The sequence below is a fragment of the Cervus canadensis genome, chromosome 18 (genome assembly GCF_019320065.1).
Source record: "Cervus canadensis isolate Bull #8, Minnesota chromosome 18, ASM1932006v1, whole genome shotgun sequence".
Lineage (NCBI taxonomy): Eukaryota > Metazoa > Chordata > Mammalia > Artiodactyla > Cervidae > Cervus > Cervus canadensis.
The window spans coordinates 24,087,107-24,115,094 of record NC_057403.1 but is presented as its reverse complement, the minus strand read 5'-3'; the positions used below and the strand labels follow the sequence as shown (position 1 = coordinate 24,115,094).

General features: G+C 48.9%; 2 protein-coding genes across 3 annotated transcripts in view; one reads left to right on the top strand and one right to left on the bottom strand.

Annotated features, from left to right (window-relative positions):
* LOC122421280 overlaps positions 1 to 2,056 on the bottom strand; it is a 55,307-nt gene extending 53,251 nt beyond the window's left edge. Inside the window, exons 1-4 of the mRNA XM_043437145.1 lie at positions 2,027 to 2,056; positions 1,490 to 1,556; positions 1,127 to 1,213; positions 989 to 1,039 (exon numbers count right to left, since the gene is read on the bottom strand). Coding sequence (XP_043293080.1) covers positions 989 to 1,039; positions 1,127 to 1,213; positions 1,490 to 1,556; positions 2,027 to 2,056 — 235 coding nt within the window. The remainder of the gene's footprint in view (positions 1 to 988; positions 1,040 to 1,126; positions 1,214 to 1,489; positions 1,557 to 2,026) is intronic.
* On the top strand, positions 925 to 17,169 carry ACP7 (acid phosphatase 7, tartrate resistant (putative)). Of its 2 annotated transcripts, XM_043436374.1 has the most exons (14): positions 1,311 to 1,424; positions 2,143 to 2,417; positions 6,635 to 6,835; positions 7,134 to 7,316; positions 8,426 to 8,549; positions 8,776 to 8,838; positions 8,944 to 9,058; positions 9,147 to 9,254; positions 9,345 to 9,402; positions 9,497 to 9,564; positions 9,688 to 9,759; positions 14,059 to 14,199; positions 15,616 to 15,645; positions 16,119 to 17,169. In XM_043436374.1, exons 2-14 carry the CDS (start codon positions 2,297 to 2,299, stop codon positions 16,509 to 16,511), a joined length of 1,677 nt encoding a protein of 558 aa, XP_043292309.1. In that variant the 5' UTR covers positions 1,311 to 1,424; positions 2,143 to 2,296; the 3' UTR covers positions 16,512 to 17,169. The 2 variants fall into 2 exon arrangements, with proteins under 2 accessions (XP_043292310.1, XP_043292309.1); XM_043436375.1 differs by lacking the exon at positions 1,311 to 1,424 and adding an exon at positions 925 to 1,095 and having other exon boundaries at positions 14,062 to 14,199; positions 15,616 to 16,256.
* Positions 17,170 to 27,988: the final 10,819 nt, after the last annotated feature.

Sequence of the window (27,988 nt, the reverse complement as noted above, 5' to 3'; positions counted from 1 at the left end):
GCTTGAATTTACAAAGCCAAATTGTGGAGTCATTTTGTCAGCAGACGAGAAGAAACAAAGAAAACCTGGACCCTCTGACTTTCCCTGCTGCTCTGGGAAAATGAATGAATGAAAGTCGCTCAGTCGTTTGCGACCCCAGAGACTGCCCGCCAGGCTCCTCTGTCCATGGAATTCTCCAGGCAAGAATGCTGGAGTGGGTAGCCATGCCCTTCTCCAGGGATCAAACTCAAGTCGCCCACATTGCAGGTGGATTATTTACCGTCTGAGCCAGGCTCTGGGAAAATACCCAAGGGTATCGTGGCAAACCACTCACAACCTTCAAACAGGTCACAAACTTTGTACAGAGAGAAGTCTCACTGTCTCCCACCTAGTTGGTTAGAGCTTAGTCGTGTCCGCCCCCCTGGACTGTAGCCTACCAGGTTCCTCTGCCCAAGGGATTTGCCAGGCAAGAATACTGGAGTGGGTTGCCATGCTCTCCTGAAGGGGATCTTCTCCACTCAGGGATCAAACCCAGGTCTCTTCTCCTTCATTGCAGGTAGATTCTTAACCGTCTGAGCCACTAGGGAAGCAGGGTCCCACCTACATCCCAGGGCAAAGTTTCTGGAACTCACATATTAATAAGCATAAAAATAACAGTTGATTGTTATCCAGCCCTTACTCTGGGCCAGGCGCTGTTCTCAACATGCAATTTCATGTGTCAACTGGTTTAAACCTCACGATAGCCCCTAGTGTTGATACTGTTATCACCCTCATTTCACAGGCGAAGAAACCAGGTCCCCGCAAGGTTGAGTCACCAGCCAAGGTCGCCCAGCTCAGAAGCAGCAGTCTGTCGGTGGACTTCGATTTTCTGTTTTCAGCATGCGGAGGGGGGCTGGGCGGCAGCTGCGAAGGAAGCTGCCGGGGAACTAAGCTTGGAGAGAGGAAGGAGGAAGGAACTGCCAAGGATACAAAGCCCGCGAGGAGGGAAAGGGGTGGGGAATCTCCCCACCCCAACCCAGGTCGCGGATGAAGGTGCCCGCACACCTGGGTACCTCGGGATCTGGAAAGGCCAGAGATGGGGACCAGAGTCTGCCCTGGGGGCTCCGCAGCTGTGGGGTGAGGCTCCTGGGGATGAGCACAGACTTACCAGTCCGGGCGCTCACCTGGTGGCCGGCTTGGAGGTGGCGGCAGTGGTTTACCAAACCTTCCTGGGTCCCCTTTCCTTCGCTCCGCCCTTGGTGGGGGGCGTGTGGGCGTGGGGCACCTGGGACCGGCCAGACCAGTGGGACGCGGGGCCCCAGCTGTCTGGGGAGGCTGTCACCTGGAGAAGGCAGGCTCTTCCGGGGCTGGGACAGCTAGCCGTGGGCGGTGGATGGCTCATAAATACCACCATCGCACTGGTTCCCCGAGACGCGCGCGCGTGCTGGGAGCTGGCGTCCCAGAGGGTGAGCCGGAGACCCGGAGGGAATCCCCAGCCCCAGGTTCCGGTCCCTGGATTGACAGTCCCCACCTGCCTCTGAGCTGGCAGCGAGGCCCTCCACGAGCAGGAGATCCGAACTGGAGCGGGAGGGGAAGGGCTGGGGAGAAGGAGGATGGGTATGCAAGCGCAGGGCCCGGAAATAGGGAGAAATTGGGGTCACTAACGGCAGGATGGGATGCTGAGATGGGGGCAGGGAGGATGGGGCTGCTCCAGGTGGAATGAAATGCTTGGGTGGTCCGGGGATGGAGTGGAGGTATCGGGGTCACAAAGATGGAAACGGAAGGTTGCAGGATGGAGGAGAGGACCGTGAGGTCTCTGAAGGCGGGGTGGAATGCTGGGGATGGGGTTGCCAAAGGCAATCTCCTACACTGAGAGCCCCGCCCCCAATCCCATCCCCAAACCTCTTGCACTGGGAGCGAGCGGTGGATAAGAGCGAGGGTTCTGCAGCCAGGACCCCTGGGTTGCAGTCTCTGCTCCCTCACACTTGAGCCTCGCCACTGAATCACTCCATTGCTCAACTTCCTCATCCATGATACGGGGCTGATGATCACAGAGGCCACCACACACAGGAATGTTGTCGGGCTCCCAGGAGTTCATCTATGCAAAGTGCTTAGCACCCAGTGAGGCTCAGAGGGCATTTGTCTTTCAGTCGTGAGTGATGCTTGCTTTTGTTTTCTCTCCAGCGTCTGGACAAGCACTCCCCGTGAAGACCTCCCTGCCATCCCTGCTGCCTCCCCCCCGCTGCTGGGATCCTCCTCCTTCCCCCACCCTCCCAGCCCCTCCTGCTGATGCCTGCAGGACCCATCCCCTTCCCCTGCTCCCCACCTTCCCTCTACTATGTGTTCCATTCGTCCCTGCTGGACCTGCTGCTGTCTGCTCCTCTTTTTCTCCCTGGAAGTCCAGGGGTCCCCAAAGCCTCCCAGCGCTGCCCCCGAGCAAGTCCACTTGTCCTACCCAGGTAAGTGTCTGTGACCTCTCCCTGGGCATTTCCCAGTGAGGACCAGTCGGTTTGGGGGCTCAGGTATTCCGCACTGATTCCCGAGGGAGTCTAGGCTGGTGGGTGTTCCTGAGCCTCAGTTGTCCACATCTGTTAAATGGGGATTATAAGCAGTAGGGTATGTGGCTGTGTGGGAGATGATTCTGGTTCTCAGCCTGTAGTAAGATTCTCCTTGGAGGACTGGTGGTGTCCTTACTCATTGTGTAACTGTTTGTTGTGTTGTCACAAAACTACCTCCTGGTCCTTGATCTTGGGGTGGAGGCGCAAGGGGTAATAAGACGCTGGACTCTGGACCCTCTGCACCCAGACTTCTGGGTTCTAACCCCAGCTTTGCTGCTTACCTGCCGTGTGACCTTGGGCGAGTGACTTAACCTCTCTGGCCTCAGCCTCCTCATTTGGACAGTGGGGTAATATTAGTGAGACCTCCCCGTGAAGAGTAAGTGAAATATTAACCTGTGAAGTGGCAAACGGGGACTTGGCATATGGCAGTGGTTCTCACATGTTTCTGTCTCAGGACACTTTGGCACAGCTGAAAAAATTATGAGAACCTCAGAGAGCTTTAGCTTATGTGACTTATATCCATAATAGTCGCCATATCAGAAACTAAAATGGAGGCATTTAAAAATATTGATTCAATCATTAAAAATGGACAATAGTAAACCTCTTCAGTGGTAAGGTAAATGACATTTTTCATGAAAAGTAACTACACTTTAAAAAAGAAAAGCAATATAGTGAGAAAATTGGCATTGACTTATTAAATCTTTTAAGGTCTCTTTAATGTCCTCTTCTATCTGTGACAGTGTCTCAGACTTTTCTTCTTTTTTTTGGATCCTTGACACTTTTAGGGTAGTTTCATTTATTTAGTTATTTATTCATTTATTTCTTTATTTGGCTGTGCTGGGTCTCCGCTGCTGCTCAGGCTTTTCTCCAGTCATGGCGAGGAGGCTGCCCTCTTGTTTCAGAACATGGGCTCTAGGGCAGGTGTGGGCTCAGAAGCTGTGGTTGCCCGATGGCATGTGGAATCTTCCTGGACCAGGGATTGAACCCGCATCCCTTGCATTGGCTGGCGGATTCTTAACTACTGGATCACCAGGAAGTCCTAAGGTAGTTTCTTAAAGGTTAGCCACATTGAGAATCTGAAACCACATGAATGAAAGGGCTTTGGCATTTGCTGGATAAGTAACCTTGGACAAGGCACTTTGCCTGGAGGCCTCTGTAAAATGGAACAAAAATAAAACCCATCTCACAGGGCTGCTGTGAAAACCCAGTGAGATCATAGCCATCCTTTGTTTGGCCTACACAATAATGATAATAATAACAAATATACTCTTAGAAGTGATTCAGATGGAAAACTCATTTAACCTCTTATTGACCTTAAGCTGTAGGTGCTATTGTTAGTTCCATCTTACAAAAGAGTAAACGGAAGCCCAAAGCAATGAAGAGTCTCACCTCAGGTCACACAGTCTGGGATTTGAACCCAGGCAGGCTGGCTTAAGAGCCTACCATATTTGGTCTTCAAACTAAATTTTGTACTAATTTTAGATACCATGAGATCTTACTAATACCAACAGTATTTCAGTCCACCAACAAGGGTGTACTTTAGCCTTCTTTCCTCATTTGCAACTTCTTTTTCCAACATTGTGAAACCAAGCTCCCTCTATCTACTATAGACTTACTCATTTTGTTCAGTGCCAGAGGAAGCATAAAGGGGTTGCTCTGTGGCATGTGGGGTCTTAGTTCCCTGACCAGAGATGAAACCTGAGTTCCCTGCATTGCAAGGCAGATTCTCAACCACTGGACCACCAGGGAGGTCCCTGTTTTTTTATATACTTACAGCCCTTTGTTGGTGTTTCTATTCCGTATTGACTTCCCCCTACAACCTACGTGTGTGCTAAGTCACTTCAGTTGTGTCTGACTCATTGCAACCCTAGGAACTGTAGCCAGCCAGGCTCCTCTGTCCATGGGATTTCCCAGACAAGAATACTGGGGTGGGTTGCCATGCCCTCCTCCAGGGGGATCTTCCTGACCTCTTATGTTTCCTGCATTGGCAGGGAACACTAGCGGCACCTGGGAAGCCCCCCTACAACCTAGGAAGGCTTTAATTGTTCATTTCTTGGGGTGTGTGAAGGAAATATGAAACAGGGCTATAGCTCTAGGACTCAGGGTTTTAAGAAAAAGACAGACTCGAGAAGCATCCTACACCTGCATGCCGACTAACTACTCCATTCCCATCCCCTCTTTTTTCTACCCCTTCCCCATTCCAGCCCATGTGAGTAATACAGTTGTTCAGTGTCTGGTGTACTCTTCTTGTACAAATAAATGAGCAGATACTTGTGTATTTCCTTACACCCTCTTACATGAAGAGTAGCTGACTATAGGCACTCTTGTGTACGTTGTTTCTTTTAGCGTTGTGTTCTGGACTTCATTCTATACTGGTTCTGAGAGTTCATCCTCTTCCTTTCTGATAGTGTGAAGTGCTCCGTGGTACGGATGTTACATAGCTCCTTAAGTCACGCTCCTATGTATGGGCACGTCTGTGGTTTCCATATTTTGCAGTTACAAACAGTGCTGCCATGGATAGCCTGTGCACGGGCCTTTTGCACACACGTTGCAGGAAAAAGAACCACCTGGTGGGCTTCCCAGGTGGCACTGATGGTAAAGAACCCGCCTGCCAACGCAGGAGACATGAGAGACTCCATTTCAATCCCTGGGTCGGGAAAATCCCCTAGAGAAGGGCATGGCAACCCACTCCGGTATTCTTGCCTGGAGAACCCCATGGGAGCCTGGTGGGCTATAGTCCGTAGGGTCATAGAGAGTCAGACACGACTGAAGCGACTTGGCACGCGTGCACACACACCACGTGGTATTTTTAAAACCTTGATTTTGTGGCTGATGGGCTTTGTTTGTTTGCAAATTGACTTTTTTTTTTAATTAGTTGGAGGCTAATTACTTCACAACATTTCAGTGGGTTTTGTCATACATTGATATGAATCAGCCATAGAGTTACACGTATTCCCCATCCCGATCCCCCCTCCCACCTCCCTCTCCACCCGATTCCTCTGGGTCTTCCCAGTGCACCAGGCCCGAGCACTTGTCTCATGCATCCCCACCTGGGCTGGTGATCTGTTTCACCATAGATAATATACATGCTGTTCTTTCGAAACATCCCACCCTCACCTTCTCCCACAGAGTTCAAAAGTCTGTTCTGTACTTCTGTGTCTCTTTTCTGTTTTGCATATAGGGTTATCGTTACCATCTTTCTAAATTCCATATATATGTGTTAGTATGCTGTAATGTTCTTTATCTTTCTGGCTTACTTCACTCTGTATAATGGGCTCCAGTTTCATCCATCTCATTAGCAAATTGACTTTTTTGATCGTGCCTTGTGGCATGAGAAATCTTCGTTCCCTCACCAGGGATCGAACCCTCGAACCCATGCCCCTGCATTGGAAGCAGGAGTTTTAACCACTGGACTGCAAGGGAAGTCCCTGGTTGCTGACATTCAAGAATTAGAAGCTATTACTTAAAAGTTTGTATGTGCTCTTGGGGTATGAAAACCACCGTATAAACATTTGCTCTAGAAGTTGACAGACTGGCTGGTACCGAGCCTGCTTCATGCACGGCGGCCACCTCTAGGGCTGAACAATGGCTTCCGCTCGAGAAAGGGCAGGCTCTACGCTTGGTCACAGACTCCATCTCTCCCTGCTGCCTTCCTCCTCACAGCTGGCCCCTGTTCCCAAATATATTACCTAACTGGCCTCCAGACATCTGAGTTTACAACCCCTAAACAGTGTCATGTGTAAAGTATATGGCACAAACCTGCACACAGTAAGTAACACCATTTATAATAATATCCATCCACTCATGTAACCCTGACTGTACCAGACACTGTTTCAAGTGCTCTCCTCTTATTTATTCATCTAAGCCTCAAAGAACCCTATAGGGAAGATACTATTATTATTCCATTTTTACCAACAAGGAAACTGAGGCTCAGAGAGCTGCAGGAACTTGCCGAAGGAAAGCACAGCTTGGAAATGGTGAAGTAGGGATTGAACTTGGGAAGCTCCAGAACCTGTGTCCTTAACTCCTAAATGTTCAAGAGCCTCTCACTCTCTGCACATCCCTCCCCACCTCCGCCCAGGCCTCACTGCCTACCTCCTTCGCCTCTCTCTCTCCAGGTGAGCCAGGCTCCATGACTGTAACCTGGACCACATGGGTCCCAGTGCCCTCTGAAGTGCAGTATGGGCTGCAGCCTTCCGGGCCCCTGCCCTTCCAGGCTCGGGGCACCTTCAGCCCCTTTGTGGATGGGGGCATTCTCCAGCGGAAGCTCTACATGCACCGAGTCACCCTGCGGGGGCTGCTGCCAGGGGTCCAGTATGGTGAGAGGGGCCCTGGGGCCCAGGCGTTGAAGGGCGAATGGGAGGAGCAGTGGGAGGTGAGCTAACAGCTACTCAGGCGGGCTGGTACCCTCTCTGCTTACCTGCAAGCCTATTGTATGAGACCCTGGGATGCAAATGGAAGGCTGGAGACCTGGGGTGAGGTGGTCAGAAGGGGCGTGGGTTAGACCATTCAGTCCCCCCACCAGGTGAAGATGGATGGGGGTGGAGGAGACACCCTGGGGCGCTCCCCCCGACCCCCCCAGCCCCGGCAGACGGTGACCCTTTCCTCTCCCCTCAGTTTACCGCTGTGGCAGCGCTCAGGGCTGGAGCCGTCGCTTCCGCTTCCGGGCCTTGAAGAAGGGGCCCCACTGGAGCCCGCGCCTGGCTGTGTTTGGGGACCTGGGGGCCGACAATCCGAGGGCCCTCCCCCGACTGCGCCGGGACACCCAGCAGGGCATGTACGACGCTGTTCTTCATGTGGGTGAGGAGGCATCGGCTAGGTATGGGGTGGGAGGTACGCCAGGACTTCGAGGGGCCGGGGGCGGGGCCAGCGTGGTTCCAAAGGGAAGGGGGAGGAGACTGGCCATGGAGATGACGTCGTGGTTAACCGGGTTAAAGTCAATCTGGCACGCACAGCTACGTGCATTGGTTTTCTCCCCTGTGTTACTGCTCTAAGAGCGGGGACTAGGTTAGATTCGTCCAACTGTTGTGATGACGATACGGACTTCCCAGGGGGCGCTAGTGGTAAAGAACCTGCCTACCAATGCAGGAGATGTAAGAGACACGGGTTCGATCCCTGGGTCAGGAAGATTCCCCTGGAGAAGGGCATGGCAACCCACTCCAGTATTCTTGCCTGGAGAATCCCATGGACAGAGGAGCCTGGCGGGCTACAGTCCATGGGTCACAAAGAGTTGAACACGACGGAAGAGACTTAGCACACACGCACCATGATGAATAAGTCGGCATTGCCTGGCACGCTGTGGGTACTACAGAAGTGTTGGTTGTCATGATCATCTCTGCTGAGATCTGAGAGCCAGGAACCAGATGGGAGATGGAAACTGGGGCTATGATTCAAAGCTGTAGTAGGCGCAGGAATCAGACTTCTGAGGTTTGATTCCTGGATCCTTAAGCTCAGCTCTGTGACCTTGAGTCAGCTCTCCACCCTCTGGGGCCTCGGTTTCCCCATCTGAAAAGGGGATGATAATAACATCCATCTCAGAGGGTGTTTTGAGGATTCAGGTGATCAAGCATGTAAAGCATCTGGGAAACCCTGCCTGGTACAAATCCAGTGCCAGAGCAGACCATGTCAGTCTCAATGTTGTCTTTACTCTGGGAAGGGACGAGATGGGGGCTGGGGTGCTGGGGCACAGGAGACCAGCGAGGTCCTAGGTCCTGTGGGCGTGTCAGGGACCAGAGGTGAAGGAGACGGTTCCAAGTGCACCTGCACTTGGGTGTGAGGTAGGGATTGAAGATGCCTGAGCGGGAGGGGGAGCCAGGACTTGATCAACCAGGTCTCAGTTCTGGCGACAGCAGAGCTGGGTCTGGGTCCTCATCCTCTCCTCCACCGCCCACCTCCCCACCCCCACCCAGGAGACTTCGCCTACAACATGGATCAGGACAATGCACGTGTCGGGGACAGGTTCATGAAACTCATCGAACCCGTGGCCGCCAGCCTGCCCTACATGACCTGCCCTGGGAATCACGAGGAACGCTAGTGAGGCCCGAGGGCTTTGGGGTGGCCGAGGGCCTGGCCGACAAAACCAGTCCTTCCTAGTGTCTCACCTTAGTCTCTCATGCTGCAGCAGCTCGTTGATGGACGTGAGAGGAGAGGAGATGAGGGCTGGGCCGGGAGCCAGGCTTGGCCTGGCGGTGGGAAGTGGTGGGGGCGGCGGGTGGGCACTCAGACCTTCCCTCCTACTCTTTTACTTCCTTTTATCCAGCAACTTCTCCAACTACAAAGCTCGCTTCAGCATGCCGGGGAACACTGAAGGCCTGTGGTACAGGTAATCTGGGGGAAGGGGGAGCAGGGACACCGGCTTCCCTCCCCTGAAGGATGGGGGATGCAGAGGAGACCCTCACCTCTGACCCCTGCCCTTTGACCCTTCCAGCTGGGATCTGGGACCCGCACACATCATCTCCTTCTCCACCGAGGTATATTTCTTCCTCCACTACGGCCGCCACCTGGTAGAGAGACAGTTTCACTGGCTGGAGAGCGACCTCCAGGTAACCTTTGGATGTTCCCTGGGATGTGCCTCCTCACCTCCTCCTCCACCACCGCCCCCCGCCCCTCACTCTGAGCCCTTCTCTGCAGAAAGCCAATAAGAACCGGGCGGTCCGGCCGTGGATCATCACCATGGGCCACCGGCCCATGTACTGCTCCAATGCTGATTTGGATGACTGTACTTGGCATGAAAGCAAGGTGAGCACCCCCTCCCCAGGAGCCAGGTGCTGAGATCCAGGTGGGGGGCTGGCCTGAGTCACCCCTCCCCTCCTTGCTCATCTCGCTTAGGTTCGCAAAGGCCTCCGTGGCAAATTCTATGGGTTGGAGGATCTTTTTTACAAATATGGTGAGTGACACCCGCCTCCACCCCAGGACTCTCCAGGCCCCGCCTCCCTTCTCTCCTGGATTCAGAGGCCTGAACCCCTCTTGCTTTGTCTCAGGGGTCGACCTGCAGCTGTGGGCCCATGAGCACTCGTATGAACGCCTGTGGCCGATTTACAACTACCAGGTGAGGGAGGCCCCCGGGGAGGGCTGAGACCCATGGAGCTGGTGGTGTCAGTGGACCTCTCAGTCAGATCCCCGGGGGCCTGGCCGGTGTGACGCACCCCCCTCCACCTTGTCACTTCTCCAGGTACTTAATGGCAGCCAAGAGATGCCCTACACCCACCCTCGAGGCCCTGTCCACATCATCACAGGATCCGCTGTGAGCAGGGCAGGGTGGGGCGGGGTGGGATGTCACCTTTGACCTCTGATCTATTGAGGGTGGCACCTGTACCAGCTTGGTGTCTCCTCCTTTATACAGCTGGTATCTCTTAGAGGGTTAGATGTACCTAGTAGTGTGCCCGTTGCACAGATGAAGAAACAGAAGCTAAGAGTAAAATACTCCTTTGAAGTCACAGGTTCAGTAAGTGGCAGGGCAGGGGGTGCTTGCCCAGGTCTGCTGGTCGGATCCAGGGCAGAGGGCTTATTATTATTCTTATAACTGGACTCCAGACTTTATTCATGTTGCACCGTTGCACCAGCTTATCCCCCACTGTATTTGGTTATTGTGTCTCCTTGTGGCTCAGTCGCAGCCAACTCTTTGTGACCCCATGGATGGTAGCCCACCAGGCTCCTCTGTCAATGGAATTTTCCAGGCAAGAATACTGGAATGGGTTGCCATTTCCTTCTCCATTGTGTCTCCTTAGTCTCCTCCCATCTGTAACTATTCCTCCATCTTCCCTTGTCTTTCATTCTGGCCAGTTGTTTGTTTTTGTTTGGTTTTTCCCGAATGCCCCTGGATCTGGGTTTGTCTGATACTTTCTCAAGCCGAGATGCAGGTTATGCATTTGGGGCTAGACAGTCACAAGCAATGTTGTGTCCTCAGCACATCATACCGAGGGGTCCAGGTCCTCACAATGTCTCATTCCTGGAGGAGTTTCTCTGAATCACCTGTCTAAGGATGTTCTTCCACCATCAAGTTGCTGTATTTCCCTTTTTGGCTAATAAACATCTTGGGTGCTTTTAGACCCTGCAAAAGTTGTTTCTCCTCCAACTTTCACCCACTGTTTTCTTTTTTAAATTTGTTTGACTGTGCCAGGTCTTAATCGTGGCACATAGAATCTTTCTTTTCTTTTTCTTTTTTAGTTGCAGCACTTGGAATTTCTAGTTGCGGCATTTGAGCCCTTGGTTGTGGCATGTGAATCTAGTTCCCTGACCAGGGATCAAACTCAGGATCCCTGCATTGGGAGCTCAGAGTCTTAGCTACTGGACCACCAGGGAAGTCTCCACTTACTAATATTTGAATCCATCAGTGGGTCTTGCCTGCAACGTGATCACTGGGGCATTCGGCTGGGAATCGTCTATTTCCCTCATTCCTCCCTGATTTATTAATTAGCAACCTCCTGTGGGGAAGAGTTGTCCCTTCTGCCCCATTTAGTTGGTTGGTTAGTTATGGATTTGCACCAGTGTGGACTCATGGGGAGTTATTTCCTCCTGGGGGTCATAATCCAGTCCTCCTGATACTGATGCTCCTGTGTACACGCTCTCACTCTGGCCTCTGGGAGCTCTTCAGATCAGGTCCCACATCCTTTCAAAGTCCCTGTCATTTTGTGGGCTCTTTCTTACTTTTTGGTACCGCAAGGTGCTCCAGGACATCTTGCGTCCCCTCCACTCCCACCCCCAGCAGCCTTGGAATCAATCACTTCTGCAAGAAGTGAGGGCTTATTTTTTAAGCTGATTTTACAAATTAGTGGTCTTCCCAGTGGCCACATGTGGCTGTGAGAGTTGGACCATAAAGAAGGTGGAGCACCAGAGAATTGATGCCTTCGAACTGTGGTCCTGGAGAAGACTCTTGAGAGTCCCCTGGACTGCAAGGAGATCAAACCTGTCAATCTTAAGGGAAATCAGCCCTGAATACTTGTTGGAAGGACTGATGCTGAAGCTGAAGTTCCAGTATTTTGGTCATCTGATGCCAACAGCCGACTCATTGGAAAAGTCCCTGATGCTGGGAAAGATTGAGGGCAGAAGGTGAGGAGGGCATCAGAGGATGAGACAGCTGTATGGCATCAGCGATGCAATGGACATGAACTTGGGCAAACTTCGGGAGATGGTGAGGGACAGGGAGACCTGGCGTGCTGCATTTCATGGGGTTGTAAAGAGTCGGACACGACTGGGTGACTAAGCAACAACGTATTAGTGATCCAAGGAAGAACTCATGATAAAAGTTCAGACAGTACAGAGGACAGGAGATGGAACCATCCATATCCTTCTTGCTAAGTCATTTCAGTCGTGTTCAACTCTTTGTGACCCCGTGGACTGTGGCCTGCCAGGCTCCTCTGTCCACAGGGATTCTCCAGGCAAGAATACTGGAGTGGGTGTCCTCCTCCAGGGGGTCTTCCAGACCCAAGGACCGAAGCCATGTCTCTTATGTCTCTTGCAGTGGCAGGCAAGTTCTTCACTGCTAAGTCCCACTCTCAATGGTTACGTCTCTTGGGTAGTATTTGGGAATATTTTCTGTGTATGCAAATTAGTCAGTGTCTCAATAGAGATGTATTACTACATCACCCACTTTTCATTTTTTTTGGCTACACTGGATTTTTGTTGCAGTGCCTGGGGCGGGGTGGCATTGCTCAGCATTGCAGCATGAAAGCTTTCTCTAGTTGCAGTGTCTAGGCTTCCCTAGTTGTGTCAGATGGGCTTAGTTGCCCCACAGTATGTGGGATTTTAGTTCCCTGACCAGGGATCGAACCCACATCCCCTGCAATGGGAGGCAAATTCTTAAGCATTGGACCACCAGGGAAGTCCCATCACCCACTTTTTAAAAACATCTTGGATCATCCTTCATACCCTAGCAGTCCTCGGCCTTGATGCATGTTAGAATTACCTGGGGAGGTTTTAAATCTTTGATGCCCTGGCCCAACCCCAGGACAAACACCAGAAGCTGAGGGCTCGGTCTTGGCATTGTGAACATTTAACCATGCTTGTTTCAATCTCTACTTCTGTCTCTGTCTCTCTATTGATATGTGTGTGTGCATGCGTGTGTGTGTGTGTATATGTGTGTACAATTTTACTATCATTTTCAGATCCAATGAAGAGTTCAGTTGCAGAAATGATGCCCCTTTATCCTTCCATCTGTGTTTCCTAAAAAAATTGAGGACATTCTCTTACATCAGTACAGTATAATAGATTCAAGTAGTTAACAACTGATAATATACCATCATCCAGTCTCATTCAAATTTAGCCAATTGTCCTATTCATGTCCTTTAAAGATTTTTTTTTTTCTGGTCCAGGATCTAGTTTAAGATCATACGTTCTATTTTTGTGTCTTGTTTCTCTCCCCTCCTTTAATCAGAAACATCTCCCCTTCTTTCTGCATTCTTCAAGACTTTGAAACATTTGAAGAGTACAGCAACTTTGTTTGGTAGACTCTCAGTGTGGGTTTGATTAGATTGAAGTTACACATTTTTGATAAGAACACACAAAAGTGATACTGGTTTTGCCCGTGTGTGTGTTTTAATATTTACGTATTTGGCCTCGTCAGCTCTTAGTTGCCGCAGTCAGACCTTCGTTGCATCATGCAGGATCTTTTGTTACATGCTGTCTCTAGTTGTGATGTGTGGGCTCAGTTGCTTTGCAGCATGGGGCGGGGTGGGGGGGGGCTCTTAGTTCCATGACCAGGGATTGAACGTGCATCCACTGCATTGCTAGGCAGATTCCTAACCACTGGGCCAGCAGGGAAGTCCCCAATACTATGTTCTTTTCAGTGTATCCTATGAGGAAGTACATGGTATCTCTTTAAGCCTCAGTTTACGCATCTCTTACACCATACTTATGATTTTCCCCTTTAAAGTTAACAAGTGTCTCCCGGAGCTACCTGGAGACTATGCAAATATCCTGCTATTCCTCATTCTTTCGCCGCTACTTTGACCATCCATTGATGGTTCTTGCTTCCATCAGTTACTACAGAGATGGCTGCAACATGGTGACTTTCTTTTTTTTTTTTTAAGCTCCCTCATCCTTCCTGCTCACATCACCTAGTTTTCTACTGCAAGGATAAACACTTCCTCTCTCCCAGGCAATGATGATTTTAAAAGCTTTCTTGGAGGGTCTAGTCTGCAGCGAGGGTTGAAAGCCACCGATTTCTTCTGTCCTGTGAATTGCATTTTCCTGTTAACAATACATCTTGGCCATCTTTCTATACTGCCCCTCTCTGTGATGGCTATGCTCTAATTTATTTAACTGACCCTTACTGATGGGCATTTGGCTGACTTCCAGCTCAGAGCTTTTACAGAAAATGCTTCAGTGGACAGTCTTGTGCATCCACGCACTGTTGTCTAAGTCCAAGATTCAGGACACAGAAAGCCTGACTGGGTCAAAACACTCAATTGTGTGCGTTACCAAGGTCAAGTCTTAACCAGCTTTGTCTTCCCTGGGGGTGGCAGGATCCCGCCTGGCAGATCTTTTCTGCTCCCTGGTGGGTACTTCACCTGCCCCAGCCCTGGGGCTAAAAGACTCTTTCCAGCAGGGCTGTGAGGAGCTGCTCACCCCCTTCACCCTCTTCCCGCGGCCCTGGAGCGCCCTGCGTGTGAAAGAGTATGGGTACACACGGCTGCACATCCTCAATGGGACCCATGTCCACATCCAGCAGGTGTCTGATGACCAGGTCAGTGACAAGTGGCCCGATCACCTGCTTGAGAAAGCAGGCCCAGTGCGTTCTGGAGTCAAGTGGTTTAAAATAAAAGTGAACTTGAGAGCTGGAGACCCTGGGTTCAAATCTTGCCTCTGCTACTTACCATCTGGATAACCTCAAGCAACTCTGAGCCACAATTTTCCCATCTGCAAAATGGGGATGTTAGTAGTTTCTGCCCCAGAGGATTGAATGAGGGTTGAATGACTTATTATATAGAAAGTGCTCAGAATGGTTTCTAAAACATGGTCAGTTCTAAAGGGATTTATCAACATGAAGAAGGGGAAGAAAAAAGTAGGTGGTGGGAGGCAGGCAGAGGGAAACCAATATGATGTGTGTGCAACCCCATGGACTGTAGCCCGCCAGGCTCCTCTGTCCCTGGGGTTTCCCAGGCAAGAATACTGGAGTAGGTTGCCATTTCCTACTTCGGGGGACCTTCCCGACCCAGGGATCAAACCCGAGTTTCTTGTGCCTCCTGCATTAGCAAGTGAAAACTTTACCGCTTGTGCCACCTAGGAAACCCCATGGCTTAAGCTTAGGTAGACCCATATAATCATGGCTCACCTTTCTGTATTTTTGCCATTGTAGTTTTAAAATAGCACTAATAACTATGATTGATTAAACACCTATTGTGCACCAAACCCTGAGCTCAATGCCTTATATTTAGTCCCTTTAATCACCACAGTAATACTGTGGGGCAAATTTTCTTTCCATTTTACAGCTAAGAGAACAGAGGCTCAGAGAGGGCAAGTAATTTTCCCAGGGTTGCACAGCCAGAGGTTGCAGAGCTGAGATGCGACCACAAAGACCATATTCTTTTTACAATAAATAGCTACCATTTATTGTGTGGCCCATACAGGGGCAGGCGCTTTTGTGTATTATCTGTTCAGTTCTCCCCACTTTTTATTGGGTTGGCCAAAAAGTTCATTTGGGATTTTTCTAAACATCTTAATGAAAACCACAAATGATCTTTCTGGCCAACCCAAACCCAGTAGAATATGGAAGTCAGGCTCAGAGTTGGATCATGTGCTGGAGGCCACAGAGGGTGGCTTTGCTGGAATATAAAGTGAATTCTGTCTCCCTCTGGGGTTTGTGCTCTAATAGTAACAGCCTACACTTACCCAGCCCTTGCCATGTGCCAGGCTCCCTTTTAAGCCTTTTCCAAATACCTCACTTAATTCTCACGGTATCTATGATGTGTATACTAGTACTATCATCCTCACTTTCCAGATGAGGAAAACTGAGGCTCAGAGAGGTCTAGCCACTTGTTCAAGGTCACACAGCTTATCAGCGACAGAGCTGGGATTTGAACCCAGGCCACTTGGCCCCAGAATCTGGGCTTTCAGCCCTCATTTCCTCCTCCTTTTTTTTTTTTTTTTTTGTCCCTTGCAGGATGGGAAGATTGTGGACGACGTCTGGGTGGTAAGACCTCTGCTTGGCCGGATGATGTACCTCTAGGAATGGAGACAGCTCTCAGCAGGAACCCCGGACCTTGCTGCCAGGCCCGAGAGGGGAGTCAGGGCGGGCCTCGACTCCTCTGCCGTCCTTGGCACAATGTAGGGTGGATGCAGCCCCGAGAGAGCTGGAGCAGCCCTCACCTCCCAGAGAGCTGGGGGTCCCAGCCTGCTGGGTTGGGAGAGCAGGTGTATATACAGGCAGAGTGAAGCAAGACAGGTCATGGGTGGCACCACCCAGCCCTCCTGCGTAGCAGTGACTGGGCGGAATGTTCACAGGGCCTCGGGAATAAAGAGGCTTATGGCTGTGTCTCCCTGGACTCTGAACTTCTGCTGGTGATGGCCCCCTCTGGGCTGTCTCCCCTTCTGCCCGCCTAGCAAAGGCCCTTACCAGCCGCAAGTCAGCAGGGTGGGCACAGCGGTCATGACAGCACTGTCCAGCAGGTGGCGCCGGCGACCTTCTCAGACCGGCCCTCTGTGCCAATGAGGGGCCTGGCTCCCACAGCCCAAGAGGAGCTAGCCAGTGTGGTCCGTGCCTCAGTCTCCCAGTCTGCCACCGAGTTATCCTGGAAGCGGGCAAGTGTTAACACTCCAAACTGCCAGCTGGGACAGCTGACAAACTTAGGAGCTCACGGACCTGCGGTTTTCCTCCCTTTGAAAATTTCCCCCTCCCTCTGTTTCCCTTCTACCTTTTGTGCAGTCAGTCGTTATTTATTGAGCGCCTGTTATGTGCCAGGACCTGTTCTCCACGCTGTGAACAGCACAGAGATGTCTGCCCTCATGGAGCTGAAATTCTATCCAGGGTGTCAGATAGCAAGCACAATAAATAAGTAAAACACATAACAGGGTAAATGGTGATCAAGCACACAGCAAAGGCAGGAAGGGGATGGAAAGTCATGGGAGGGGACGGCGGCAATTTTCACGAGGATGGTCAGGGAGACCTCGCTGAGAGGGTGATGTTTAGATCTGAAGGAGGAGTCACATGGGCAGAGCAGTCCAGGCAGAGGGACAGCCAGTGCAAAGGCCCTGGGGCAGAAACATATCAGAGCATCAGTGGAGAGGTCAGTGTGATGGAGCCAGAGAAAGAGGAAGAGTAGGGATGAGAACAGAGAAGTGACAAGGGCAGATCACATGGGACATTGTGGGTCACAAGGCGGTCTCTGTCCTTTATCCTGAGTGACGTGGAGCCACAGGAGGGTTCTGAGCTGGTGATGGGCAGGATCTGACTCCAGAAGTCATAGGCAAAGGCTGGGCTCTGGCCTCAAGGATGAGGGCTCTCCTGAGTGAAGCCAGTGAGTTCCCAGCTCTGCAGGCTGATGGCGCATTGGTTCATCCATTGTGTTCTGCAGTTTCAGCCTCCTCAGATCTTTTTCACACCCAGCACCCACTCTGCCCAAGGCTCTTTGCAGTCTTTTTTTTTTTTAATATCTTGGCTCTATTTATTTATTTATCTTTATTTTAGTTTTTACTTGTTGGCTGCATGGCTTGTGGGATCTTAGTTCCCTGTTGTTGTTTAGTCGCTAAGTCGTGTCTGACTCTTTTGCAACCCCATGGACTAGCCCGGCAGGCTCTTCTGTCCATGGGATTTCCCAGGCAAGAATACTGGAGTGGGTTGCCATTTCCTTTCCAGGGGATCTTCCCCACCCAGGGATCGAACCCATATCTCCTGTATTGGCAGGTGGATAGTTCCCTGACCAGGGATAGAACCCACACCCTGGGCAGTGGAAGTATGGAGTCTCAACCCCTGGACGGCCAGGGAATCCCCTCCTTGCACTTTCTTGAGCACAAGCTCTCTCTCACTGTCGGCCCTCGGCCCTGCGCACTGGCTCTTCATCCTGTGAGTGCCCTCCCTCCGCTCATTCGGGGCTGCATCTGCTCAGCCTCAGGGGTCGGCCTTCCCCGACAACCCCAGCTAGAGGGGTCACGGTCACTCTCTGTCTCATCCTGTTTTACTTCATGTCCAACTCTTAGCATTCTGCCATTCTCTCATCAATTGATTGGCTACCTTGTTCATTGTCAGTTTGCCTCGCTGGGCTGGGGGCGGTCTATGAGGGTGGAGACCAAGGCCATCTTATTTATTCATGGGTCCCTTACCTCCACACTCACCTCCACCAATCCCTCCCAGACCCCTTCTCAGGGGTCTTCTCAGCCTTCTCAGGCTGAGTGGGGGCCCTGCCCCGTCTGGACTGTCACTGTCTGGGGGTGGGTCTGTCCCCCCCCCCCCCCAGAATTGTCAACCCCACGAGGGCGAGGCTCAGGGCTCACTCCAGCACAGCCCAGCACTAGATACATTCTTGAGGTTAATAAATACTTGTGCCTTAATGAAGGCTGTCACATGTCAGGCTCCAGCCAGGCAATCCCAGGGACAGAGATGTAACAAAAGGGTGATCATACTTTGTGGGGTGTCCTTGGGATTAAATGAGGTTGAAAGCCTTGGTGTTGTCTCTGACTCCTCTTTTTCTCTCATCCCAGGTTTAATTAGGTAGTAAATGCTGTTGGCTTTTTTTTTTTTTCTGACCGGTCAACATGTGGGATCTTAGTTCCCCGACCAGGGATTGAACCCACACACCACCACATTGGAAGCATGGTGTCTTCACCATTGGACCACCAGGCAAATCCCCTGGCTTTGACTTTTAAAATCTATCTAGAATTTGTTTTTTTCCTCCCACCTACAAGACTCCCACCCTTGTCCTGTCCCTTGTCCCCCACCTCCCGCCTGGTCTCCCCCACTTCCCCACCCCCACCATCCCCACTCCATAGTCTGTGGTCACTGGAGTTGGGGAGCCAGAGCCCTCCCCATGGCCCACCCCACTCAACCTACCGCCATCACCTCCCGGTCCTCAGCTCCCACCACTCACCCCTTGCCCACTCTGCTCCAGCCCCGTGCGTGCACGCATGCTGAGTCCCTTCAGGCGTGTCTGACTCTTTGCGATGCTATGGGCCATAGCCCACCAGGCTCCTCTGTCTGTGGGATTCTCCGACAAGAATACTGGAGTGGGTTGCCATGCCCTCCTCCAGCAGATCTTCCTGACCCAGGAATCAAACCCATGCCTCTTCTGTCTCCTGAATTGGCAGGCGAGTTCTTTACCACTAGCGCCACGTCGGAGGCTGGTCTCAAATATGTCAGGTCACCCTCTCACATTTGCACTGCTTATTCTCCCTGGGAGGCTGCCCCCAGGGATCTGCATGGCTCCATCCCTGCCCTCCTTCAGGTCTCTTCCCTAATCTCACCCTTTCGGTTCCTCTTGGACCACCTTGTGAAAACCAGCATCCTCAGCCCCCTCCTCCCATCCCTTTTCCCTGCTTTCTTTTCTTTCTTTTTTGGCCACACCATGCAACTTGTGAGATCTCGGTTCCCTGACTAGGAACTGAACCCAGGCCACAGCAGTGAAATTCTGGAGTCCTAACCACTAGGCCACCAGAGAACTCTCCGTTTTATTTTCCTTCAGAGCACTCGGACATTGTGACCTACTCTATGGACAGATGTCTAATCATTTCTTCTTCTTCTTCTTCTTTTTTTTAATATCTGTTTATCTATTTTTCTGTTCTGGGTCTTAGTTGTGCTATGTGTATCTAGTTCCCTGACCAGGAATCAAACCCAGGCCTCCTGCATTGGGAGAGCAGTCCTAGCCAGATCACCAAGTAAGACCCTAATCATTTATACTTTACCTCCTCCTTCAGAATGTGAGCTTCCAGGGTGCAGGGTTTTCTGCTGGTTCTGTTCACCCCTGTAGCCCCAGCACCTGATTCACAGTAGTTGCTCAACAAACATTGGTTGAAGGAAGGAAAGCAGGCAGGAAAAATACAGGCAAAATTCTATCATGGCACCTGATGCTGAGCGAGCAGGTGAATGACAGGAATGATAGTGATTTCGGTGAATCAGATAAAGTTGCTCAGCCCTAGGGGCTGCCACGGCTGGGTACGTAGGAGACAAGGCATGTATGGCTCATTGCAACACCTGTGACATGTGACCCACACAGGAAGTGACAGGTTGCAAGCCAGAGACCCTGAGGCTTCAAGGAGGCAAAGCTTGAGCAAGGCTCAAGCTACACAGATGCCTGCCTGGCAGGTGGGGGCAGAGAGGGAGGTGTAGGGAGGTTGAATGGGAAGGGGGCTGTGAGTGCTCCCAAAAAGAGCAGCAGGGCCTGGGAAGCTTCTGGGTTGTCTGGTTGTGGGGGGTGGGGCACTATGGAGAGATTCAAAGGAGGAAGCTGCAGGTCTCTAGATTCAGTCATTGACAAATGTTTTAATTAATAAAGTCCTGCATTGCTTAAATCAGCCAGACATGGTTTCTGTGGATGGCAAGAACCATGTGAGACTTCTCTGGTGGTCCAATAGTAAGGACTCCACACTTCCAATGCAGAGGGTGGGAGTTCAGTCCCTGGGCAGGGAAGTTCCACATGCCACATGGCATAGCCAAAAAAACAAAAACAAGAACAAAACCAAAAAACAACTATGCGCCTACTATGACCACGTGCTAGAGACACAGTGGTGGCCCTTGTGAAGCCTGACTTCTACTGGGGAGAGGGGTGTAGAGAAGAAATCATGAAAATCAAAATGCCATGACAGGATAGTTCCAGATGATGCTCAGCACTGTGAAGAAAATACACTGAAATTAAAGTGTGGGAATGGAATGAGTGCTTTAGATGTGGTGTCCAGGGAAGGCTTCTCTGGAGAGGAGACATTTGAGCCAAAGGACAGGGAGTCAGTCAAAGTAAAGACCTGGAAGAGTGATCCAGGCAGAGGGACCAGCAGGTGCAAAGGCCCTGAGGCAGGACTGAACCTGTGTGTTTGAGAAACAGCCACGAGTTTTATAATAATTAAATTTATTTATTTTTAATGGGAGGATAATTGTTCTACAATATTGTGTTAGTTTCTGCCAAACATCAACATGAATCAGCCATAGGTCTCCTCCCATCATGATGAGTTTTGACAGATGTGTATTCCCAATGAAACCACCCTCAAAATCAAGAATCAGAACATCTCTGCACCCCAAAGCATCCCCCATAGCTGCAGTTAATGCCTCCCTCTCTCTCTCAGCTTCAGGCAACAACTCATCTGTTCTTTGTCACTGTAGATCAGATTTGCTTTGCCTGGAATGCTCTGAGTGGAATTGTACACAGTTGGCTACAGTCCTGCATCCTTCAATTCAACCAACCATGGGTGGAAAATATCCAGAAAAAAAGTCCAGAAAGTTCCAAAAAGCAAACCTTGAATTTGCTGGATCCTGGCAGCTATTTCCATAGCATTTACAACTATTTACATAGTATTTACATTGTATTAGGTACTACAAGTAATCCAGGAATGATTTAAAGTATACATACCAGGGGACTACCCTAGTGGTCCCGTGGCTAAGACTCCACTCTCCCCATGCAGGAGGCCCAGGTTCAAATCCTGGTTGGGGGACTGGATCCCACAGGCCACAACTGAGACACAGCGCAGCCTAAATATAGTTTCCCAGATGGCTCAGTGGTAAAGAATCCCCCAGCAATGCCAGAGACACAGTTTCGATCCCTGAGTCAGGAAGATGCCCTGGAGGAGGAAATGGCAAGCCACTCCAGTATTGTTGCCTGGGAAATCCCATGGACAGAGGAGCCTGGTGGGCCTCAGTCCATGGGGTCATAAAGAGTTCTAAATAGAATTTTAAAAATAAGGTATACATACAGGAAAATGTATATAGATTATAATGCGAATAGTACACTGTTTTATAAAAGGGACTTGAACATCCACAGATTTGGGGATTTCCAGGGTTCCTGGAATCAATCCCCCACAGATCCAGAGAGAGGACTGTGGTATCTTTTGAGGCTGGCTGTTTTCACCCAGGCTAACACATTTGCAGTTCGTCCAAGCTGTCCTCCTTATCACAAATTCCTTTCTTTTCGTTGCTGAACCACGCAGTACATCTATGTTCAATGGAATGAATGTACTGCAGCATATTTATCTGTTTACCAGTTGATGGATGTTTGGGATTGTTCCCAGTTCGGGGTGATGATGAAAACTGCTCTGAACATTCCTGCACAAGTCATTGTGTGAATACATGTTTTCATTTCTCTTGATAAACACCTAGGAGTGGGATCACAGGAACCTGTGTCTTTCACAATCTTTTACGGCTGTCTGGATGCAACCTGTGACATATTTTGTGTTCTACTCAGCATCTTATTTTATGTTTATTATTTAATTGTTCGTGGGTTTATTATCTATCTCTAAAGCATTTGTTCTCTGAAAAAGAAGAAAAATGGTTAGGACCCTAGACCCTGCAACAAGGCTGCCTGTGTGACTTTGGAGAAGTTACTTAACTTCTCTGTGCTTCACTTTGCATGCTTGTAGAAAGAAAATAGCAATAGTGCATAGGGTTATTGTGGGGATTAAATGAAGTAGTATATGTGAAGGGTTTAGCACAGGGCCAGCTATACAGATAATTCTCCATAAGTGTTTTCAGTTATCATTATGCTTGGCACGCAGATGGCAACGAATATACTTACTGAATGAATCTGAGCCGTCTTTAAGAGCATCAGCTTTGAAGTCAGACATCCTGTCTAAAATTCCACCAAAGCTGCTTACAAGTGGTGGAACTTTGTCCCACTTCCTACCCTACCTCCATGTCTCAGTTTTCTAAGTCTGTTAAGAGGGGCTAAGGATCCCATCCTACAGATATGTGGTAAGGATTAGAGAAGATGATAAAGAGTCTACAGGGCATCTGGCATAGCAAGCAGTGAAAAAAACTAGAAGCAACTTAAATGTGCAAGAATAGGGGAACTGTTCAGTACAGTATGATACATCAACAATTAACAAACAATAGTGAGGGACTTCCCTGGTGGTTTAATGGCTAAGAGTCCAAGCTCCCAATGCAGAGGACCCAGGTTCAATCCTTGGCCAAGGAACTAGATTGCCCATGCCACAACTGAGAGTTCATAGGCTCTAACTATAGATTCCCCATGCCAAAACAAGGGTCGAAGATGCTGCATCCCACACGCAGGTGCAGTCAAATACATAAATAAAAATAAATATTGTTAAAATGATGATAAAAAATTCCTTTTATAACCTCGGTGAAAGTTGCTCAGTCATGTCTGACTCCTTGCGACCCCATATAGTCCATGGAATTTTCCAGGCCAGAATACTGGAGTGGATAGCCATTCCCTTCTCCAGGGGATCTTCCCAACCCAGGGATCAAACCCAGGTCTCCCGCATTGAAGGCAGATTCTTTACCAGCTGAGCCACAAGGGAAGCCCAATAAGGCTGGAGTGGGTAGCCTACCCCTTCTCCAGGGGATCTTCCTGACCCAAAAATTGAGGCGGGGTCTCCTGCATAGCAGGCGGATTCTTTACCAGCTGAGCTACCAGGGAAGCAGCACGGCTTTTAACCTCATGGCTTGTAGTATCTTAGTTCCCCAACCAGGGATTGGACCTGCACCCTTGTCAGTGAAAGCACGGAGTCCTAATGACTCCATAGCCAGGGAATTCCCCCAAAATTATTTCTAAAATAACACTAAAGACGAATATCTTCACCTATACACCTTTGTGTATACATTTTCCTTTAATAATTACTAGAAGTAAAATTGCTGTTTGTCGTTGTGTAGTCACTAAGTCGTGTCTGACTCTTTTGTGACCCCGTGGACTGTAGCCCACCAGGCTCCACTGTCCATGGGATTCTCCCGGCAAGAATACTGGAGTAGGTTGCCATTTCTTTCTCCAGGGGATCTTCCTGACCCAGGGACTGAACCTGAGTCTGCTGCATTGGCAGGCAGGTTCCTTACCACTTATTAAGCCTCTGGATGAATATTGTCAAAACCTGTCCAGGATCATAGTTCTACATGTGGGCTATGAGAGTGGTTGTTATATTCTCATCAGCATTGATTATAATATTAAATAAATATTTTTGTGAGAGACCAAAAAAGATCTTTTTAAGAGTCTGATGTCCATTTTTATTAATTTCTTGTTCACCAATTCCATTTTTCCTTATTGTCTGTAGTTTCAAATTTTTGTTCACATTCTTTGCTTACTTTTCTGTTGTATATTCACCTTTCTTGTTGATTTGTAAATGCTCTTTACATATAAAGGGTAGAAAACTTTGTTTGCCATCTATATATTGTCACTAATCTTTTTTCCTTTGATGTACTGAAATTTATCACTTTCATAAGGCCAAATCCGCTTCACTCTTCTCCTCTGTTTTGATCTCTTGGAGGGTCACCTCCTCACTAACCCCTCCAGGAGTCCTCTACTGGGGTCTGATTTCCCCTCTGAGGACACTGAAGTAGGGGAACCTGATTGCCCATCCTGGGGAAACCCTAGGAGTAGATCCGCCACTGGGCTTGTTCCAGGGCTCTGATTGCTAATGGGATCCCCAACTAAGTTGTAAGAGGGATTCCCCACATATGGGTTCTAGAACCTGACAGTCTTCAGTGTGGGCAAAGGCTGGATATATGTATAACTGAATCAGTTTGCCGTATACCTGAAACTAACACAACATTGTAAACCAATGCTGAGCTCTTCTGCGCTTAGTAGCTCAGTTGTGTCCGACTCTCTGCAACCCCATGGACTCTAGCCCGACAGACTCCTCTGTCCATGGGGATTCTCCAGGCAAGAATACTAGAGTGGGCTGAAATGCCCTCCTCCAGGGTATCTTCCCAACCCAGGGATTGAACCCAGGTCTCCCCCATGGCAGGTGGATTCTTTACCATCTGAGCCACCAGGGAAGCCCAAACCAACTATAGTCCATTATAAAATAATTTTTTTAAAAAAAGGCAAAGGTTGCACCTGGCCATCCTCCCGTCACTGTGACTTAAATAAAGTGCCATCATCTCAGCTACTAGACTTGTTGGTTTTTTTTTGGCTTGTAGGATCTTAGTTCCTCAACCAGGGATTAGATCGAACTTGGGCCCCATGCACTAGAAGCACAGAGTCCTAACCATTGAACCGCCAGGGAATTTCCAATACTTGGTATTAAACATGGAGACCCAGTAAGGCATAAAGATTTCAAAAGAGCAGAAGAACAGGAATGTTTAATGCTGGTGAGGATATTTAAAGAGGGTATTCCCTCTGAGTGCTGGTGGAAGTGTTAATTGGATGGAAAACTCAACATTCAAAAAAATTAAGATCATGGCATCCAGTCCCATCATTTCATGAAAAATAGATGAGAAAACAATGGAAACAGTGACAGACTTTATTTTCTTGTGCTCCAAAATCACTGTGGATGGTGACAGCAGCCATAAATTAAAAGACACTTGCTCCTTGGAAGAAAAGCTATGACAAAGCTAGACAGTGTATTAAAAAGTAGAAACATCACTTTGCCGACAAAGATTCGCATAGTCAAAGCTATAATTTTTCCAGTAGTTATGTACAGATGTGAGAATTGGATCATAAAGAAGGCTGAGCGCCAAAGAATTCAGTTCAGTCACTCAGTCATGTCTGACTCTTTGCAACCCCATGGACTGCAGCACGCCAGGCCTCCCTGTCCATCACCAACTCCCGGAGGTTGCTCAAACTCAGGTCCATTGAGTCAGTGATGCCATCCAACCATCTCACCCTCTGTCATTTCCTTCTTCTCCTGCCTTCAATCTTTCCCAGCATCAGGGTCTTTTTCAATGAGTCAGTTGACCAAAGTATGGGAGTTTCAGCTTCAGCATCAGTCCTTCCAATGAATATTCAGGACTGATTTCCTTTAGGATTGACTGGTTGGATCTCCTTGCAGTCCAAGGGACTCTCAAGAGTCTTCTCCAATACCACAGTTCAGAAGCATCAGTTCTTCGGTGCTCAGCTTTCTTTATAGTCCAACTCACATCCATACATGACTACTGGAAAAACCATAGCTTTGATTACACAGACTTTTTTTGGCAAAGTAATGTCTCTGCTTTTTTGAACATGCTGTTTGGGTTGGTCATATCTTTTCTCCCAAGGAGCAAGTGTTTTTTAATTTCATGGCTGCAATCATCATCTGCAGTGATTCTGGGGCCCCCCAAAATAGTATCTCACTGTTTCCATTGTTTCCTTATCTATTTGCCATGAAGTGATGGCACCAGATGCCATGATCTTAGTTTTTTGAATATTGAGTTTTAAGTGAACGTTTTCACTCTCCTCTTTCACTTTCATCAAGAGGACAAAGAATTGATGCTTTCCAATTGTGTGTTGGAGATGACTCTTGAGAATCCCTTGGATAGCAAGGAGATCAAACCAGTCAATCCTAAAGGAAATCAATCCTGAATATTCATTGGAAGGACTGATGTTGAAGCTGAAGCTCCAATACTTTGGCCACCTGATGTGAAGAGACAGCTCATTGAAAAAGACCCAGATGCTGGGAAAGATTGAAGGCAGGAGGAGAAGGAAATGACAGAGGGTGAGATGGTTGGATGGCATTACCGACTCAATGGACATGAAGCTGAGCAAACTCTGGGAGATGGTGAAGGACAGGGAAGCCTGGCATGCTATAGTCCATGGGGTCACAAAGAACTGGACACGCTGAGCGACTGAACTGAACAGAACTACAGCACAACTTGCAATGTGTGTCCCAGGCCATACAGAGGCAGCAGAGGGCAGTTAGTGAGAGCCTTGCCTGGGAGTTAAAGCTGGAGATGAGCCCGGTGTGTGATTTTGAGCAAATGAAGTTACTTCTCTAAGCCTCAGTTTCCTCCTCTGCAAAGCAGATATAATCACAGTCCCTGCTGTTTAAATTACACAGCTTAGCATCGTGCATGGTGCATAGAAATGTTTGAGGCATGGGAACTGCTGCTATTATTATATCTTAAAGATGTACATTTCCTTTGACCCAGCAGATGCATTTGTGCTGATCTATTCAAAGGAAATAATTAGAGACGTGCACAAACGTTTAGCTGCTTGGATTTGGGGTGGGGGGGTATTTATAATAGCAAAATATTTATCACAGTTTAGATGTTCAATGAATGGTTCAAACGAATTAGAGTTCATTGACAGAATGGCATCTTATGCAGCCATTAAAACAAAGAACATTAAAATGTTCTTGAAGAATATTTAATGACATGGAAAGATACCAGTGGTATTTATAGTCTTGTTTTAAAAAGATACAAAATTATTTATAAATGTGTTTCTGATTCTGTTTTATTTTTTATTTTATCTTTTTTTTTTTTTTTTTAACTGATTCTGTTTTAAAAGGTAGGTGAATGTACAGGGCTTCCCAGGTGGTTCAGTGGTAAAGAATCCACCTGCCAATGTGGGAGATGCAGGAGACAAGGGTTTGATCCCTGAGTCTGGAAGATCCCCTGGAGAAGGAAATGGCAACCCACTCACTCCAGTATTCTTGCCTAGAGAATCCCACGGACAAAGGAGCCTGGCAGGTTACAGTCCGTAGGGTCGCAAAGAGTTGGACGTGACTGAGAAGGCACACTGAAAGTACAGAGGAAAAAAAGAAATTATGCATCATTCATTCACTGCTTTTGCAAATATTAATTAAATGCCTACTCTGTAAGACACTGTGCTGGGGCAAGGGATATGCACTAAACATTTAAGAGTACTTCTGCAGAGGTGGATTTACAACTCATCCAACCATCCATTCAACAAATGGGCATGCACAGTGAACAAAACAAAACTCCATGCTCTCATGGAGAGACATGCCAGCAAGGCAGATGACCAAAAAATGATAACTATGATTGCTAATTCTGTGTATTAGATAGTATGTTAGAAGGTGATCTGAGCAACAGAAAATAAAAGCAGACAAGGTAAGGAGTTTAGTAGCATGAGAGAGGAGTGTTTGTTGCATTAGTCAGGGTGGGCTGGAACAGTTCCCCTGATAAGGTGACATTTGAGTAAACCTTGAAGGAGAGAAGGGAGGAAGAAGCCATGAGGGTACCTCTGTTAAGTGTTAATGTGTTAGTTGCTCAGTCCTGTCCAACTCTTTGCTACCCCATGAACTGTAGCCTGCCAGGCTTCTCAGTCCATGGAATTCTCCAGGAAAGAATATTGGAGTGGGTTGCCATTTCCTCCTCCAGGGGATCTTCCTGACCCAAGAATCGAACCCAGGTCTCCCTCATTGCAGGCAGATTCTTTACTGTCTCAGACACCAGGCGATCCCAAATGAATATGGGATCTTCCCAACCCAGGGATTGAAACCATGTCTCTCATGTCTTCTGCGCTGGCAGGAAGGTTCTTTACCATTGGTGCCACCTGGGAAGCCCCATATGCATTGAGTGCTTACTAAATTCCAGGTACCAGCAAGCACCTTGCATGCATTATCATACTGATTTTCCCCATTTTGAAATGAGGGTACCTGGGGGAAGTCTATTCCAGAAAAAAGGAATAATCAATGTAATGACCTTGAAGTGGGAGAGCACCTGAGTTTTTTGCGGG

Coding starts and splice junctions, on each gene's coding strand:
- ACP7 (XM_043436374.1), top strand. CDS start 2,297: ATGTGTTCCATTCGTCCCTGCTGGACCTGCTGCTGTCTGCTCCTCTTT. Junction 7,317..8,425: donor CGACGCTGTTCTTCATGTGG/GTGAGGAGGCAT, acceptor ACCCCCACCCAG/GAGACTTCGCCTACAACATG. Junction 9,760..14,058: donor ACATCATCACAGGATCCGCT/GTGAGCAGGGCA, acceptor GACTCTTTCCAG/CAGGGCTGTGAGGAGCTGCT.